The sequence below is a fragment of the Cyprinus carpio genome, chromosome B1 (genome assembly GCF_018340385.1).
Source record: "Cyprinus carpio isolate SPL01 chromosome B1, ASM1834038v1, whole genome shotgun sequence".
Classification (NCBI taxonomy): Eukaryota; Metazoa; Chordata; class Actinopteri; order Cypriniformes; family Cyprinidae; genus Cyprinus; species Cyprinus carpio.
This window is the reverse complement of record NC_056597.1, coordinates 20,964,263-20,978,764: the sequence shown is the minus strand read 5'-3', so window position 1 is coordinate 20,978,764 and position 14,502 is coordinate 20,964,263. Positions and strand designations below refer to the sequence as shown.

At 39.0% G+C, this 14,502-nt stretch overlaps 1 protein-coding gene across 3 annotated transcripts in view; it reads right to left on the bottom strand.

The window, feature by feature from the left end:
* Positions 1 to 13,697, bottom strand: part of LOC109069615 (neuropilin-2-like) — a 77,684-nt gene extending 63,987 nt beyond the window's left edge. For 2 of the 3 annotated variants that reach the window (XM_042716997.1, XM_042716998.1), the window contains exons 1-2: positions 13,012 to 13,695; positions 4,799 to 4,976 (exon numbers count right to left, since the gene is read on the bottom strand). In XM_042716997.1, the coding sequence (XP_042572931.1) occupies positions 4,799 to 4,976; positions 13,012 to 13,084 (251 nt within the window). In that variant the 5' untranslated portion in view covers positions 13,085 to 13,695. Of the gene's footprint in view, positions 1 to 4,798; positions 4,977 to 13,011 lie in introns of all 3 variants that reach the window. The other variant, XM_042716999.1, reaches the window with a different exon arrangement.
* Positions 13,698 to 14,502: the final 805 nt, after the last annotated feature.

The window sequence follows — 14,502 nt, the reverse complement described above, 5'->3', positions numbered from 1 at the left end:
GTTGCATTTCGAACTAGGCTGTGGCTTGAATTAAACTGATATACAGTCAAAAGCTTTGCGTAGGTATTTTATAACAACTTCCAATAAGACTATAGGAGCTGGAAATAATTTATAATGTTCATTGAGCAATTATTGATCTAAGAATAGCCATTATTATAACTGTTCATTGTAACTGTGGTATTTTTATTTATATGCACATGACCCCTGTGGCCTTTGCTCCACTGGTCTGTGACCTTCTTGACCATGACCTCACTCTTCTGAACGTGCTGGGTGCATTGATTCTTCATTAAGGGCAAAGGACATACATTGATCCCCTTCCCTGAGGAAAAGTGGAAATAGGGTGATATCATGTTATCAGCTTAGAAACGCTGATGCTGCTCAATAGCTTAGCACCTCAACATCTGCAGACAGCGCTGCATAGTAAACGTGAGAACTTTCATCACTTGAGTAAAGCGCAGACTCCCTTGAGTGATGCAGACTTCATCGCACACACATCTGTCTCACTCTTACCAGTAATTCTTCTAGATTCCCTCCTCAGCCCAAACAACTGTCTCACTGTCAGTATTTTATGTCTGAGAGGTGATTCTCAAACAGATCTGGTTTCAACTTAAGCCCTTCCACTGCAGTACAACATTTAGATCCTTCTACAACAATTTACTTCCTCCTCTGCATGCACTACATGAACTCTGTATTTAGCATTCAGAAAGAACTTGCTGTTTGCATATAGAGTAATGTGTTAGGGTGAGAAAATATAATGGGGATCTATTTGAAGAATGACAATGAGGCAAACTGGGTGGAGACCTGAAGGAATGGACTGAAAAAAATTCATAGAAGACGGACGGACGGACAGATAGACAGATAGATAGACAGATAGATAGATAGATAGATAGATAGATAGATAGATAGATAGATAGATAGATAGATAGATAGATAGATAGATAGATAGATAGATAGATAGATAGATAGATAGATAGATAGATAGATAGATAGATAGATAGATAGGAGTGCAAAAGATTGAGATCACTTCTCACCTCTCCGCCCTTTTTCTTTCATCTCAAAGGAGAAGAGTACCACATTAAAGATATGGCCAGATATTTCATTTGCTATTTTTATTGCATCTATCTCAGATCAATCTGATCACAGCCCTCCAGGTAAAAGCCATATGGCTTTGCTCCTGGAATAAAAATTCCCTGCTGAAAGTGCTTCTTGAAAAATGTCACTGATACCACACCTATCCTAACTACATCATGTGAGCCACAAGATGCTTATTAGAAGCACATTAGTTAGTATGGTTTAGGGCACAAGAAGCTGTTTTGACCTTGTCTAGAGTAAATTGTGCAAACTAAGCGAAACCGAGGCAGCTCCTCCGAGTAACAGAGACTCCGAGCCAGCACTCATAACCACAAGGTTAATTTAAATGTGCTTGCTAGTGTGTGTAAGTGTTTGCCATCTAAAAGACAGAGCCAGGCCTTTCAATCATACCTTGCTTAAATGTGCTGATGATGACTCATTGTATATATAGCAAAATACAGATGGAGGAGACGGACACTTGAAGTGGACCATTAGAAAGATGCCAGTTTATGAAGCACAGTAGCGTAAAGCATCTGACACCTCTTGCAATTTTTCATCACACATTTATTTCCACTTTCCTTTCCCTTATTCAGTATTGAGGGTTAAGAATGAGTGTGGTAAATGGACAGTGTGTGCTTTCTGGTATCATAATCTTGTGAGCCACAACTACAAAAGCCCTTACAGCTCAGTTTCAGCCCACTACTGAATGGGCGGCATATAAACAACAACATTAATTCCCTGCTAAAGTTGAATATCACCCTCAGAAAAATTAAAAATTGCAAAAATTGTACCTTTAGCGGTACAACAGCTTGAACTGGGGTAGAACCCATAAAAGGACATCTTTGTACCTTATTTACCCCTAAGGTTCATAATAGTACCTCAAGGGTTCATATTATACTACTCTAAGATACTGATATGCACCTTTTATGCATACTGTAGATAAGGCTCAAAGAGTATTGCCCCGGTGAAAAGCTGTGCATCTAAAGGTACAATTATTGCACATAGCAAACAAAAAAGAGAGCTTTCTCAAAATGGCAAACTCCAATCTGATCAGCTGGTTTTACTCAATATCCGCTATGGCAGGATGCACAGCTTTATATCAGTTTGTCAGGAAACCGGACTGCTGCAATGACACTTCCAAGGTTTACATATATGTAATTATGTACTTAATTTGCCAAAGTTAGGGACTTTCTTGGCATTGAATCTTTGAAATATGTTCCAAGATTCTACTTGCAAGTTGCAAATGTATCCCTGAGCACACTTGATCATTTTCATTACACCAGACTACTAAGATCTAAAGGGGCAACCACACTGACAGCGATTAAATTGCTGAAGGTTGACAAGTAGCTGTACTGTTGATTGTTGTATCATCAACAGTCTCTGTCGCTCATGTCGCTTTAGATCAGCCATTCTGAAATGGCTAAATAAGTTGGTTGTTTTACTGCAGGGCTGTCCATTCCAGCTCCTGGAGGGACACCTTCCAGGAGAGTTTAGCTTCAACCCTAATTAAACAAACCAAAGCCAACTAATCAAGGAGTCTTCCAGGGAGGTGTGTTGGAGCTAAACTCTGCAGGAAAGTGGCCCTCCAAGAGCAGGACTGGACACCCCTGTTTTACTGTAACTTACTATTCATTCACACACTCTCAAGCAACCACCTTTACATTTTCCCCTGAACTAAGAGGCCTGACATTTTCGCCTGTTTTTGGAGTCCAATTGGGAATGTCTTTCAAGGTAATACCATTCTGAAACCTCTGTACACTCCATCTCATTTAGGAATCCTAATCTGAACAACAAATACAGCCAGAGCTGTCCAACCTGATGGAGCCACCCAAGCAGGAAAAGAGATTGAGCATTTGTACACAGCAAATCCAGAATGTTCATTTGGGGAGCGAGGGGGCATTAGCCTGAGCTGTATCAGTAAAAGACATCAGCCACTGAGGTGTGTATGTTTGATGTCTGTCCTTCTCTCTATCTCTACCACTTTATCCCAATGTCTCTTCATCGACTGTTTGGATAAAACCTCCAAATGTACCACAAAGCAGAAAGAAGCGAATATCTTGCTTGTTTACACAAGCATATATGAGGACTTGACACATGGCCTAATTTAAATGATACCGTATATTCATAGCTGGTTGTTTTTTAGGGGAATCCAACAGATGTAACTGAGACACACCCTTCCCTGTTGCTGTCATGCACATGGGCGGCCTGTGGGGAAGCCACAGTGGGTTTAAACCACTCATAAAAGAAAGTGCTTAAAAACAAGATCAGTTTCACACCAGCAGGGACAATACAGCACTGAAGATGAAAGATAGTAATTTCAGACAGTAAAAACCCAGACAGTAATTTTGACTAATGCATCCAAAGTACAAGACCATTTGTCATTCATCGAGAGAGTCTTAATGGAATAGTTCACCCAAAAATGAAAACTCAGTCGCAATTTTTTAATTTTCATTTTGTATCAAACCTGTGGGTGAGTTTTCTCCTTTTGATTCCCCAGAAGAAAGAAAGTCATACAGGTTTGGTGAGAAAATGATCACAAAATTAAAATTTTAGTGTGAATTATCCCTTTAACATTGTACACCTTTTACAGATTTGTCATGACTTTGGGGAATAGATCGCCACATTGCACACTCTACTCAACTTTGTTTCATTGCTAGCAGTCGCTGCTCCTATTAAAAATGTGTGAATGCTCCTTTAGAGGTCTACACCCCATTAAAAATTAAAAATTCAGAAACTGAATTCCCTTTGAAAATTTGTTGACGAACAGAACACCTTTTGCCATCTGTCCAAATGTTAGAAGTGTCTTAAACAATTACCTTGTAGACCAAGGGGGTCTAATCCTGCTCCTGAATGGCCAATGTCCTGTAGAGTTTAGCTCCAACTTGCCCCAACACACTTTTCTGGAAGTTTATATTCTTGATTAACTAGTTCAAGTTTGTTTAATTAGAACTGGATCTAAACTTTGCAGGATAGTGGCCCGCCAGGAGCAGGTCTGGAGACACTTGTTTTAGGATATCCCAAGTCTCATAGCTATAAGGGACAAGGGCATCTTTGGTCCTGATGAGCTGACGTTTGATTAGAGATGGAGCTAAACTCTTCAAGATAGTGACCCTCCAGTACCGGAGTTGCCAATCCCTGTTCTATAAGGTAAAAGAAACAGTGACATTGGTAGAACCGATCTACTGGTCATTGTAATTTAAGTCAGACTCTGAGAAGCGAGAGCCTATGGATGAACGTAATTAATTTTACAGCTGAGGGGAAACCGTTCCACAAAAAGCCTTCTAGACAACCCCCTTTCCCAGTGACAGCTGCACTGCATCCCTGCGTAAGTCCTTTAGGCTCGCTCTAAACCCTATTATATCTCTCTTAACTTCACCCTCAACGTTATTCCTCTCTTCACATAGTTCCACGTCTCCGGGTTGCTTTTTCTCCCAAATCTTCCGTACCACTATCTCTTTCTCACACATCCTCTCTACCCCTTCCCCCTGACTCACATCTTTTTCTCTCATCCGATAAATTATGTGAATTCGACGTCTTCCTTTTTCACACCCTCTTTTCTCTTATCTTCCACTTTCACCTCATCAACAATTCCGCACACAGGGCAGGGTTTGCAAATGCTCCACTGGAGGTAAATTAATTGCATGCACATGCTTATCGTTCCATAGGACTAGTACTTAATTTCCCCCTGTTTCCAGCTAATTTCCTTTATCCCAGACTTTCTTCTCACCTGCAATCCAGTCGTTCCAGCTCGAAGTGGGGGTTGAAGTTTAGCACGATACGTTGAGAGGGTTCGGGTGCGCTGATCACCCACTGGCAGCTCTGATGGGGTGGGTATTCAAGAGGGTATCCTGGAGATGTGATGTAACCAGCATTACTGGCATCCAGCTGGCCTCCACATGTCTCAACTAAGACAAAAGGGAGATAGACAAATAAAAAAAGTGAGGTGAGGTAGAGTGCTACGTAAGTTAGTTATTAGCCACATACTTAATGCTAATTTGGTCAAGCAGTACGTTGTGAATTAAATACATAAATCACAAGAGCTACCAAATCCCTGAGCGAGCACTTCATGGCTACCAAGGAATACTTATCAAGTTGTCAAAACACACAAGGGACAAAAGTAATGCTATATGAAGTTAAAACCATCATTAAATCAACATTAGCCCTACTGTGTTCGTTAATACAAGTTCCTGCAAGTAATTGGTGCTTGTTTGATGATGTCACAGAGGCCTCTTGAAAATACATCTCATTATAAAAGTTGCTTGGGGAAAAATGGTTGGGAATGCTGACCTAAAGCTAAAATAACATCTCCCTAATGGCATTGCTATGTGGATACTGTATTTCTACAGTAAATAAAGCTTTTAATTTGAAATTCCGTGACATGACGCCCACATTTCCAATTACCTTATGTTCTTTTAAGTTATCCCCCAATGTTAATGTAGAAGTCTGGAAGCATTCAACACATTTCCGATGCTCTCTACAAGATATAATAATCCACCACAGCCAACTCTGAGACAGGAAGTGACACACAGGTCTCTTCTCTGGAGGTTCAAGAGGTCACCCCCAAAGCTGCAATGGGATCCAGAATAACAAAGCTTTTCTTCTACCACCTCACCCAATATGGTTTCTCTGTTATCTTCACCAAACACTCCTTCCACATGCTAGCGTTCATGCTAACATGCGCAACAGCCCTTTTTCATGCTGCCCTCACACATAGAGGATATCACTCTGGTCATTATTATTCTAAATGGAGCTAAGATTAGGAGACAGAAATACTTTCTGGTCTTTCACCATGACAACCGTGCAGTGAGGGGTTTTTAACCGCATACCAGTCAAACGACAACTGAGGAATTAGCAGATGGGTCATTCCTACTATGCAGCACATTTTCATGTCACCTTCACAGAATATTTAACTCACAATTTGCATAAATGGAAGTCAAACATATTTGTTTTTTTTTTTATCAGAACTATCACAATTATATTTATTTTAAATTAGTTCAATTATTTACGTTTGAATTGATGATGCAATTGTTGGCATGTGTGCTTTTCTCTGAAAAAAATAAAAACTAGCAATGTATTTAAGGGATAGTTCACCCAAAAATGAAAATGCTGTCATTAATTACTCACCCTCATGTCATTCCAAAACCGTTAGACCTTTGTTCATCTTTGAAAGACAAATTAAGATATTATTTATGAAATTCGAGAGTTTCCTGACCCTCCATAGACAGCATAGACAGTTAACTATCCCTTTAACATTCAGCATGTTTCTTGGAAATATTGTTTGAATTGGTCATCATTTTATAGGTTTTTCCCATGTCCTTGATGCACTTTATATCCTGTCAGTCTTTTGTAAAACCCCTTAACTAACAAACACCAGTTCCTGAATGACATCATCCCTTAGGAAGTGTGGTGAGTAAATAGCAACTAAAAACATTCAACTCTTAAACATTTCATCCTGTTTCAAAAGGCCTTCAAAGAGATATATCAAAATAAGCTTTATGCCATCCTCAGGCAAGCTATCTGTCACTCCCTCATTTAGCAGTGACTAACTTAAGCTCTTTAATTCAGTCCTGCTCATTTTGTGCAACTAAATAATCACATTAAACTGAATAAAGCTGAAGTGTCTGAGCTTGACCTGTGCATATTTTATAAAATAGAAGTATATTAATTTTTTAAGGTTACAGAGTTAAAAAGGTACTGCATTAAAGGAATGACTCAGACATTGAGCATGGGTACACATGATTACTGTCATCAACCTTATGAGAAGACGAGCCTGAAGATGACATTTTCTGTATGATAAAAATGTACACCTCCATAAAAGGTGAGTGGAACTGGCTAACACGCTTATGTTTAGCAGGATACATCACAGCACACGTCGGAAAGGGAAACTGGGAATAAGTGCAGGTTCAGAGTGGAAGAGGGTGGTTTGACTGACAGTTCTGGGTCTGATGTTGGCTTCTGCAAATACATAGATAAACACGGCTGTCTAGCTAGTGTTAGGAAAACTGCTCCTCTTTCTGACAGAACAAACTTCATGAATACTTTGCCCTTATCGCATATGCTCCTAACGTACAGTATAGCAGAATCTATACCAGCGGGCATATTTCTAACATTGCATGAGTTATACGATCATAACCCGGATGAGAACAGATGGAGTCTCTAATATTTAAGCAACACAGGAATAGCGATGCAGCCAGGGAGAATCAAAACAAAAATGAGACACAAAGAGACTCAACCCCAAATGCACAACTCCAGAATCTTCTGAAAACTTGTGAAATTGCCCTTCAAAAGCGAGCTGCAGGGCATCCTAAAACCACGTTAAAGATCTTCAGCACTATGCATTGGTGTGGTGGAAAATCTTGAGACAAGGAGTTGAGTATCGCCTGAAGCCAAGACTCCCATCTGTGCCAGTCATAAGAGCCCAAATAAAAGGTATAAGGATGGTTGGGGCTTCTTTCAAGTGTTGACATTTCCACTGCTATTATGTCTTTTTAAAAGGTACACTTTAAATGAGGTGACATTTAAGGTAACAACCGAATCCTGCCAAACCTTTTCAACTACATCCTCTGAAGGGGAAAACTAGCCAGTAAAATGTAAGTGCACACACAAAGAGTATGTAATAAATATGTATACACTATCTATCTATCCATCTATGCATGTGTCCATCTGTCTAACTTACGCTAGCACAGCGAAAACCATTTTAAAAACATTTATTATTGTTATTATTATTATTATTTGCATTACATTGAGGATTTTTGTGTTTACAGTCATCGTGAAAATAATGTCACACTGCAAAAAAAAAAAAACATCCTAAAAATAGGTTTAATTTCCTTCCTTATTTTCTCTTCTTATTTTGTGCTGAAGATGACTTGACAGTTCCCTTGCAGCCCTCCTCCCATGAATTCCTCACCTCATCTCGGTATTATTACCCAATATATTACAGGAACACAAAAGGACAGACAGATAGCAATCATTCTAGCATTTTCATTCTGTCTGCATGTATTCTCTGGCTGTGTCTATCACGCTATTGTGTGTTTTCAGGGAAGAGGGTCTTGAGGATAAATCTATGAGGGGGGATTTTGCGAGCTTTGCACTTTTTTAGACAGATCTGTCCTTTCATGTAGAGAGACAGAAGGGGAGTGCAGCTACAGACAGCCTCGAGAAGAGATTTCAGACCTGGTTGCTGGAATGAACAAAGAATAAAAATAATGTTTGTGTAACTTTAAATGGCTTGTTCATCCCAAAATAAAATATTTACTCACCCTTATGTAATTTCAAATTCACAATTTTCTTTTTCTTTTCACTAAAGCAGATGTTGAAATGAAAATGATGACAAACAAATATGACCATAAACATCCATAAAAGCTGCATAAACATGGTCCATATGTGTGCCATCTTTTCTGTGAGGAACAGACTGAAAGTCATCGAACTGTGACGGGATCACTGGTTCCGTGAGTCTGTGTGAACATATCATTCAATCCAGTTTTGTGAACTAAATCAACCAATTCTCTCAAAAGATTTCATATCTAAATGAATATTTAGTTCATATTGCACATCCCTGGCTCTTGTTCGCACATTCATGAGAAAAGTAGCCATGTCCGGTTAGCAAATAAATCATTTTTTTGAGTCAGATCTTTTCAATTAATCTAGTTTACAAAAGAACTGTTCACAGATTTACCTCTCAGGTTCGACTCACTGACTCACTGATCTGGATGCAGTGGTTAGGGATCACCGGAGGGAAAGATTACCAGCAAACAAAGACTGATATTTCAGTCTGAAAGTCAAACATGTTTAGAACAACATAAAAAGTGAGGAAATAATGACAGATTTTTCTTTTTTTAGTCTAATCCCTTAATAATATAAGGCTATAGTAGATGCTTTTAAAGACTAAAAGAGTCAAAATGTCAAAAAACAAAAGGGGATCTAAAACGAACAGCCCTCTAAATACGAATCACTCTTTGTGTGTATGTTTTGAATGCACACCCAGATGTTTTGTGTTTCTCTCTGCTGGTATTAATTTCTATTAATGGAATCATCGCTATGCTGAGCTGTCACTGTGGCGATAAGTTGCATCCATGTAGAGAAAACATGATATATCTCCATCTCTCTCACCCGCTCTTTATCTCTCCGTTTCTCTCTTCATCCTTCCATTCGCACCTTAATTAAAAAGTGCTGTCACCCGCGGTGAGGAAATCAGCACTGATCCATTCATCCTTACCAAAGCTTTCTCGCTCACTCTTTCTCATTCTCTCTTTCTCACGAGTCTCACTACCATCTAAGCACTCACCAAAAGAGTCCAATAGAAATGAATTTCATTTTATTCCTCTTACAAAGCTTTCATATGGCTTCAAGAGACATGAAATATGGCGCACAGGTCATATTGACCAGTTTTATGATACTTATTCTGCCTTTTCCATAGGTTTGTAAAAACATGAGGGTGAGCAAATGATGACAGAATCTTCAGTTGAATTATCCCTTGTCTTGGTTTTGCTTTTTGGAAAGGGTTCCACACTTTTTAATTTCTTTATGAAAGGGCTACCAAGCTTCACAAACAGCACTGTTAGAGCATTATAAACCACAAGATTATCAACTGGAACTAAGTGGTATAAAAATGGTACAAGATGTCAATATTCAATAAATAATTATATGTATTAATAGCAATCAGTAATTTATTAGACCAACTTTAGGGTGTTTCTAAGACATAAAGAATGATTGCTAAATTAACGTGGAATTCAAATGCTGTATGGTCACAGGTGTCCATGCATCAGCTATTTTACAAAAACTCAAAAATGCAGTTCATCCAATCAGATTTTAGAGATTTTATAATGCACTTCAGTCACCAGTTCCCAGTGTACATCTGATCGTGCATCATAAATTTTACAGTTATCGCTCACCGAAACTTCTGCGGTGCCCTAATTTACAAACATCAATGTGTCACGTTGTCTGTCTTCCCTCTCGCACCCACACTTGTGCTCCACTAAAAGCTCAAAATGACACTAACTAGGAGGGGCCGTATCAATTATTTATGCTATGTTTTTAATTCCTCCTCAATTCAAGCAATACAGGGAGTTCTCGGCACCCACTGTCTCATCCGGTCGTGGTTTCCTGGCCCCAAATGCAAATTTCTGACCTTCTTTTCGGAGCTGAGACTGCTAGCTTCTGCATAGATTAGTATCTCTCCTATTCACAAAACCCAGAAAAATAGGATGAAACGGCATACACAACCACTCGGGGTGTTGTAGATGAAAAGAAGATGTGTGTAGATACGTGTGTGCATCTTTCTGTCTATTTGCAGGAACGCTGGGGAGAACTAAGTGATTTGTTTGTTCACATGAAGTATTTATATGTGTCTCTTTATAATGTAATCAGGTATGTCATGCTAAAGTGGACACAAAAAAGTTGTCTTAGAGGTAAAGAAAAGCAGCTAACATATGCAATTATCATAATTACTAAAACTACAACACTGTTCATACTAGTGATTTAAACAAACCCTAAAATCAGATGTGAGAATTTACCTGGCAGATGATAAAATAGGCAAAAGCCTCCCATAGAAGGACCAAAATGAGGGAAGTGGGTAAGTAACCACCTAAAAATATCCTAGCAAAAGCATAGAAACACACTATATACCACCTAGAACACCTTTGAAACCACAAAGCAACACCCTGGCAATCACCCATTACATCCTAGCATAATGGAAGCATGCAAACACCGCTCAAAAACAGTAAAGAGCAGTTTAATACGCTCTCTGTCACTTTGTTTTCCAAAAACAAGGTGAAATATAATGGATTTCTACCTCTAAATAAGTTACAGGTTCCTTAAATTTAAAATACCCAGTAAAAATGTAATTGCAAACAGGCCAAAACGCATCATTGCAACAATCTTGAACTTCTAAAACAGGAGAAAAATCTAAGTTAAATATGTGATAAGCACACTGGAAGGATTCGTTAAGGAGGTTCCAGATTTGAGTGCAGCGTTTGATAAAATGTAAATAGGCATGAATAGAGAGGCAGGTGAAAAATTGTGTTTTTGAGAATAGAAGAAAATATGCCACTGCAACTGTTAACACATGGACAGTCTGATATCATTCTATGTGGGTCAACGTGTCACTTTTTGGCCAGGACAAAACAAAAAAACTGAGAAAGGCCCCTAAAGGCATGGATCTCACACAAGAGATGCTGTGTCTTTGTTGTCCATAATTCAGTGCATTGTGTTGCGCTTGTTGCAGTCGATGCTGCTCTGGGAGGGGGGCGTTACAGAAGTACCTACGAGAGCACTGCATGTGTAGTTTTCAGGCTGCGGTCCAAATGGGTTTTTCAACACCCAACCTTAAAATAATGGCATAATTGTCTGCAACAAGATATAGGCTTGCAAATCAAAACTGTTTACACAAATTACCCCCTGAGTAAATATGAAAACAATTATCAAAATGTAATTGCAGGCGTTGCTAATGATCACAGAAAATAAACAACATTGTAAAATTCCATCTGTATTCAACTGCTTAACTCTGCACTTCAAACAGCGCAAGCCCTATTTTTTAAAGCTGCTTTAATCTAACCACTTTAAAGTGGTTATTCCTAATAACTAATATCATTTGCAATGCCACCATACCCGTAAGCCAGCTGCTCCAATGATGAAAGTTTGTAGCCTATCTGTCAAGAGCAATAATGCAACAATGGCACAGAGCCTAAATCAAGCCAATGTCATCCATAAGCAAGTAGGGTTCTTTCATTCGCAGCTGCAGCTTTCCATTATTTGAAGACCTTTCACCACTAATTCTAGCTGCTTCATCGTTTTTTTGTTTCGTTTTTTTTTTCAACCTGTTGGTCTAAAATTGCAGGTGCTGCTGTACTCTAAATAAATGTATGTTCTTTGAGAAGACTAGGGCATAGAGATGACTGTAAATAGCACAAAAACACCATTAATAGTATGTATATTATCACAATACCTCCATAACTAAGAGGTTTTGAGCCAAACGACCAATTACAAAAATGCTTACTTTCTCTTAATAGCTGTTGACGTTCAAATTAACGATGTATTGTTGACGATATCTGTGAGAACACTCTCCTGTGGAAACTTGGACGACATTGTGTTACTGCAGCCTTATCACTTCTGCTTTTTTGAAAGCTTCTAATGAACCATTGTTTTGTTTTTCCGGGAGAAATGGGCGAAACACGTCGCAATTAACACTAATGCAATATATAGCCAAGCTGTACGCGTGCACTGAAGTCCGCTCGCGCCGTGACTCTGTTTTCTCGTCGTTACAGTGGTGAGTATTCCTGTTTGACACTACAACTGAACAATACTGACACGGTAGGCTACTTTAAGTCCATCAGTATCTATCGTTCTTTATAGAAAACGTTCTTGATGTTTGCATTATATTTATATCTACATATAGGCCAATTATTTCTTAGAGGAACTTTAAAAAAAAAAGTTAGATTAGGCTTTAAAACCTTTACCGTTGAAATCAGAACCTTTTTTAGTTACTTTTTATGATTAGCTATAACCTAGGCTATGACATACATTACACCCCAGTTTGGTCTGGAAATCTTAAGTTGTCCAGATTCCTAAGTCTGAATGTCTCTGTTTCATCTTTAGACATGAAACTATCTAGCCTATCTAAACAAAATAAATAAATAAATAATAAAAATACAATGTCTCGGCAAAGCACTTATTCTAAGGATGTAAGACTGCAGGGCTCAGACAAAGTGTTTCACATTTATTTGTGCGGCTGCCCCTTATTAGATATAAATTTGCTCTTTTTCTCCACTAAATAAAACCAGAAGCTCTCCTTTTCCCAGCATGGTTTGCATGGACATCAGAAACGCACGTCGCTTCGCTTCGCCAGGAGAGAAATCTGTTTGCCATTTGCGGATAGCCTCACTGGATGGGAATTTAGACACACAGATACCGTTATGAAAGCTAAAGAAAAAAAGACCAACTTACTTTCTGTTGCGCCGACTTTCAGAACGAAGCAAAAAATAAACGCAATCCCTTGGTGAGATATCCAGAAATCCATCTTTCCAAAAAACGCGCTGCCTTGAAGAAGTGACCTGTATTCAACTAGTGATCTTCTCCAAGAAACAAACGCCGATAATACAGAGTGAGAAAAGAAAAGAAAACTAGCCTTTCTGCCTTAATAGTGCTCAGAATTTCATATTCAAATGCAGTTTTGTTTAGCCAATTGCGCACAGCAAATGCAAACTGTGCATGATCTATTTCAGGTACTCATAAAGTCATGCTTTGTCATAAAACAGCCGGCTTTTCCTCAAATAATACTAAATTAGAGGTCTTCAACTGTCACGGATTTGCGTGCATTATTGCGCTCCGTCGCCTTATTGGTCTCCGATGGTTTGATAGAGGTTTCCGCAGGGATCTCTCCCTTAATCGTCCGCTTAAAACACGCTGCCCTCCTGGTTTAAATGTTCTGATCCCGTCTTGCTTTCGAAAGTCATTCAGTCATACTCGGGAGGCACCAAGTTTTGTCCAAACTGCCAGACAGGAGAGGAATTGCGTTGCGCACAGAAGCGTGTTGTTGCGCACTGCTGTGCTCGCGCAGAGCTGTGACAGCGCGTGTGGATGTGCCGGAGAGCGCGAGTGTGTGTGTGTGTGTGTGAGAGAGAGAGAGAGAGAGAGAGAGAGAGAGAGAGAGAGAACGAGAGAGAGAGAGTATGTGTGTAATAGCATTTCTGAGCGGCGCAGCTATCGCATTACACTGAGCTTTCTTGGCCCGCCTCCCCTCAGTCACTGATTAGAGAACATTCTCTCTCTCTCTCTCTCTCTCTCTCTCTCTCTCTCTCTCTCTCTCTCTCTCTCTCTCTCTCTGAGCGTTGAGAAGTCTGGCTCATTTTAGCGAATCGGTTCGTTCAACGAACGGATCCATAGAATCGGTAATCGTTCAAAAGTTACCACAAAGGTTCCCCCGCACTCGTGGCTTCTTCTTATAATTGTTGTTGTTGTTAAAATAAACACGAACAGTTTAAGCGACTCTTTAAAGAGTTTCCGTTTGTGGATCATTCAAGTTTCTCTCGCGTTCTAAAGCTTAGAGGCAGATTCATTTTAGCGATTCGTTTAGCCTATTCATTGAATCGGTCATCGCTCCAAAGTTATCAGAAGTTGCATTCAAATGAGTAGTTAATAGATTTGTAAAAAAAAAAAAAAAAAAAAAAAAAAAAACGATTATGATTCATCAATGTTTCTTGTGCTAAATTGGTTAATTTCAATGAAAATATCCATCAGTCATAGCTTAAAAGTTACCATTAGCGTTTAAGATTATTATGATTAGTAGTAGTAATAGGCTATTTCAGTAGCAAAATAACTATACATGGTAAAAGTATTTTTTTTAAATATTTTTTTATATTAAATCATCCCTTTCTCTCGCGTTCTCAGCTCTGACAGTCTGATTCATTTTAGCAAATCACTTTCAATGAAGTAGTT